At 40.8% G+C, this 5,370-nt stretch overlaps 1 protein-coding gene across 1 annotated transcript in view; it reads left to right on the top strand.

Moving 5' to 3' along the window:
- The first annotated feature begins 583 nt into the window (after positions 1 to 583).
- Positions 584 to 5,370, top strand: part of LOC143037781 (uncharacterized) — a 5,571-nt gene continuing 784 nt past the window's right edge. The window contains exons 1-2 of the mRNA XM_076206334.1: positions 584 to 1,370; positions 1,629 to 1,895. Coding sequence (XP_076062449.1) covers positions 584 to 1,370; positions 1,629 to 1,895 — 1,054 coding nt within the window. The remainder of the gene's footprint in view (positions 1,371 to 1,628; positions 1,896 to 5,370) is intronic.

Below are 5,370 nucleotides of genomic sequence, written 5' to 3'. Positions count from 1 at the left end.
ATATATATATATATATATATATATAATATATATATTCGAAAATAGTTGGGAGTCCAGGAACCATTTTCATGGACAGCTTATTAGACACTAGGCGGCAGGAGCCGGAAAGGTGGGTTAGGAACCTCTCGAGTAGGACCACTCAGTGAACCCGAGGACCAAGGTCCTGTCTAATGGTTTGAATTTCAACATGCAAGGAGGTGTGAGAGAAGAGGAATTCCTGACTGCGGTAGAAATAGGAGTCAACTTGATGACGTGCAGTGAGGAAGGCAAACAGGACACAAGGATGCGCATAGTGGGAGCACTGGGGAGACCAGTGTGTGGACATAATCTCACTACGGAGGAGACCAAGGCTTTGACAGGCTTGAGACGAGATCGGTCCATAGTGATACTGTCGAGTGACAAAGGCAGATCGACGGTGGTTATGAAGGGCGACTATGAAGGTAAGGCCACGACACTACTTCAAGACAGGAACACTTACGAAGTAGTACTAGCAGACCCCACTGCTAGGTTGTAGAGGAAAGTGGAGGGAGAATTAAAGAAATTAAAAGAGACGAGGTTAATTACGGAACGGGAATGGGCCAGGATGAAACCGGGAGACTCCACGATCCCCAAGTTTTATGGACTTCCTAAGGTGCACAAAGAAGGGGTGCCCCTAAGGCCCATTATTGCTTTCAGGAGCTCTCCTACTTACAACTTGGCGAGGGATTTGGCCAAACGTCTGAGGCCTCTTGTGGAAAGCTCAGAGAGGATGCTTAGCAACTCGACTGACTTCGTAGAGAGACTTAGAGGAGTTAACTTGGGAGAGGATGATTGCTTGGTGTCGTTTGATGTTAAAGCCATGTTCACGTCATTACCACAGGGTCTGATAAGGCAGGCTGCTATGTCAACGGTGGAGAGCAGCCCCGAATTCCTAGATAAGTCAAAACTGACGGCAAAGGAGTTGATGGGGCTAGTCGATTTGTGTCTGGACTCGACCTTCTTCAAATTCAGGGACAAAATATATCATCAAAAGGTTGGGACGCCTATGGTCTCTCCAATTTCGGTGGTTTTGGCGGAAATTGCCATGCAGCGCTACGAGGAGGAGGTATTGAAGGATGCGCCACCTTCATTGAAATTATGGGTGAGGTACGTGGATAACGTTTTTGTCATTATGAAGAAAGAAGAGGTGGAACCTTTCTTCGAGCGACTGAATACTAAGAATGAAGCCAACCAGTTTGAGATGGAGAAAGAGGAGAACGGTCGATTGCCATTTCTGGATGTCATGGTGACGAGAAGCGGGTCCACACTGACAACGGGGGTTTATAGAAAGGACATCCATACAGACCGGCTTCGGGACTATGGCAGCTGTCATCCGGCCACGCACAAAAGAAGTGTGATTAAGACTCTGTGGTCTAGGGTGGAAAAGGTGTGTTCCACGGAAGATAGCAAGAGGAAGGAAAGGAGTCACCTGAAGAAGGTATTTAGGGACAACGGTTACCCAAATTCGGTGGTAAAAAGGTGGACGGCACGACAACCGAGGGATAGGATGGACGACAGACGACCGGACGCGCCGCGGATTACGGTCCCTTATTTGAAAGGGGCTTCTGAGGTAACGGCCAGACTGTTAAGAAAACACGGTGTTGAAATAGCACACAAACCGAAGAACACTCTACATAGAGCCCTGACCAAAATTAAGGACACTGTGAGCCAAGCGGACCGAATGGGGGTGGTTTATGACATCGGGTGCAAGGACTGTGAGACACATTATGTCGGGGAAACTAGCAAGAAATTAGCGACTAGACTGTTAGAACACCAGAGGGCTGTCGGTAGGAGGGACATGAGTTCGGCCATTTTAAGACACACCGAGGAAACGGGACACGAGATGGACTGGCAGAATGCGGAGGTGAAATACGGAGGTAGTGGAAAAAGGGCCAGATTATTCTTGGAAGCTTGGTCAAGTGACGATAATAGTGTCAACAGATGCATCACTCTAAACCCAATTTATAAGGGAGCGAAGGATAGGCTGGAGAGGAAGCATGCGTCATAATTTGTTTATGTTGTGTGTTTTATTTGTTTTATTTCTTATTTGTATTAACACGACGGTAATGTGTTTCTTGGTGTGTTTTGTATTATTACATTTTTATCTATGTAATTGTATTTATGTAATTCATTAACTGTGAGGGACGGTTTTGCTTCACTTTACGGTTCCAATTTCTGGGGTCTGTGACAGTGCATGCTTCACGTGACTTTTGTTCCGCGTAGCGAGTTGTAGTTTATCATATAGTTGTGGCACGTCACAGCGTGGAGCTTTTACACCCAATCTTGGGGGGCATTTTTTATTTTGTTTATGTTGTGTTTTTTTTTTTGTGTTTTTTTTTTGTATTAACACGACGGTAATGTGTTTCTTGATGTGTTTTGTATTATTACATTTGTATCTATGTAATTTTATTTTTGTAATTCATTAACTGTGAGGGACGGTTTTGCTTCACTTTACGGTTACAATTTCTGGGGTCTGTGACAGTGCATGCTTCACGTGACTTTTGTTCCGCGTGGCGAGTTGTAGTTTATCGTATTGTTGTGGCACGTCACAGCGTGCACCTTTTACACCTAATCTTGGGGGGCATTTTTCACACTACATTTTGTTTTCTTGTTTATTTTAATGTGAACTCCTTTTTGTATGTTTATTTTATTGATGAATTATAGTTCTTCTTCTTGTTTCAATTACTTTGTTCTGTGACAATGCATGCTACGCGGGACATTTGTTCCACGGGGTGCATTGTGGTGCGGCCCTTCGGCAGCGGGTTGAGTTCTTGCAGCCTTCACTGTATTTCTTTATTATTATTTTTCTATGGTAAGCTCTGTGAATGTTGTTAAGGTAGCATTGCACATTTTGTATCATAGTTATATTTACATTTTTGTTTTTCATTTTTCATTTGAGTTTTTGATATGTTCTACCTGTGTTGGAATTTAACAGTTACTGGGAAGACCTGTCCCAGTGTACTAGGTATCCCCTATTTATGTACATTTCCTATGGCTACCACTGTATTACCCTGAAGACGAACCCCGGAAAGGGTTCGAAACGTCGGAATAAATTGACGAACGTCGAGTCCAGCGTATACTTTCTTCTATAATATATATATATATATATATATATATATATATATATATATATATATATGTATATACATATATATATATATACACATATGTATATATATACAAATATATACATATATATATATGTATATATACATATATATATATATATATATATATACATATAGTTTCCTTTACACCTTAGTTTTTCAGAAAGATTAGCATTCATTTCGGTGTTCGTTCTGTAATCTCTGTCTTATTTTATTTAGACACATCTTGGCATTAAAGATCAATTTCATTTTATCTCTGTTTTTCCCTTGGATGCGTGTTTACTTTTTCCTCTCACATTATGGCTGAAATAACTCAGACGTTTTCCCTATTTCTCTCAGCCTCTCACAGAAATCACGTGCAATCGGCGACTACGATTGGTCAGTTATGCAAACTAAGACTTTCCCGCATCGGAGCAAAGGTGGGAGTGATTTTTGTTATAGCTGTTTGACAAAGTGGCCTTATATCCACTTAACACACGTGTGCACACACACACACATTCACACACACACACACACACACACACACACACGCACACACACACAGACACACACATACACACACACGCACACACACACACACACATACACACACACACACACACACACACACACACACACACACACACACACACACGCACACATACACACAACACACACACACTACGGCGGTCCGGGTTCGAATCCTGCTCAGGGCTGAAATAATTTCAGTATCGCTGCGCTTCGAGTCGTTACTCCATCTCTCGCGGGCGGGTAGTTGGGTATGTGTGCGTGTAAAGTCACACCATTACCCATAGATCGGTTATACGAGCTCTGAGCTGTCGATCACGAGTCCAACCCGTGATGCTATGATCGTGTTTGACCATCAATTGAACATAGAGTCGGCTACAACATGACCAATATTCCTATAATAATGAATGTAAATTCATGTTTACAGTATTGATTATAGGTTTACACAAAATATAGAATGTACACCTAATGTGTAAATAATAATTCTATGTCGTCACACGTTGGGGTGTGGGAGAATCAAAATACCTGATAATACAGGCATAACGTTACAAAGTGCAACGTCACTCGTCAAAAAAGTAGAGTAAATGAACAGATAAAAAAAAAATAATGTGTTCGTCATGCAGTGACGTTTTGGATCCGGTATGCGCAAGAGGTCGCCATCCTCCCGACGGTTACACGTTGTTTATCAAGGCAATCACCAAAATACTAGATAAGAATTAGTGCAAGCCAGGGTGGAAAGGGTTCAGTGAGAAAGGCTACAGCTATATAAATCGTTAGTTCGTCCACATTTGGAATATGCTGTTTCCGTATGGTCACCGAATCTCATTAAAGACATTGACAGATTGGAAAAAAGTACAACAGCGAGCCACAAAACTGATTCCAAATATCAAAAATAAATCATACGAAAATCGACTAAAACATATGAATCTGTTTTCCCTAAAAAAGCGTAGACTCAGAGGTGACTTGATACAGGTCTTTAAGATTTTAAAGGGAATTGACAACATCAAAAGTGAAAAAAATTTCACATTGAATGAGAATCAGACAAGAAACAATGGTCTCAAACTGTCCGGAAATAGATTCAATTTGGAAATAGGTAAAAACAACTTTGCCAACCGTGTAGTTAACGAATGGAATAAACTTCTTGCACAGGTAGTGCAATGTAGTTCAGTTAGAAGCTTTAAGAATTATTTTGATAAACACCTAAGCAAGATGCAGTAATGATTATAATTTATTTTATATTATTTGTTTTTGTTTTATTATCATTTGTCTGTCTGATTTTCATTTATCATTAGTTATATGTAAATTTATTATTATTTACTATTTACCTGTTTGTTTATTATTTAACTATACCTATGCATTTATTTATGTATTTTATTTGTTATTTACATTATTATAGTTTTTATTTATTATTGTATTATTATTATGATTTTTTTTTCGCATCCGACCTAGATATGGACCAAAAGGTCTCCTGTCGGCATGCTCCGCCTTTGTAATCTTTTGCTATGCTCCTCCCCCTTCCTGGTCCTCACCATAGGAGGCTCAGCTCAGGTGAGTAGAAGAGCCTAACGACAACTCAAATAAAAAAGAAAAGTGACATTCGACACGGAATGGATTTCTTCTTTACCCGAGTGCCATTCTCTCTCTCTCTCTCTCTCTCTCACACACACACACACACACACACACACACACACACACACACACACACACACACACACACACACACACACACACACACACA

The sequence above is a fragment of the Oratosquilla oratoria genome, chromosome 23 (genome assembly GCF_046742065.1).
Source record: "Oratosquilla oratoria isolate Oo_2021 chromosome 23, ASM4674206v1, whole genome shotgun sequence".
Lineage (NCBI taxonomy): Eukaryota > Metazoa > Arthropoda > Malacostraca > Stomatopoda > Squillidae > Oratosquilla > Oratosquilla oratoria.
This window is presented reverse-complemented; position numbering and strand designations above follow the sequence as displayed.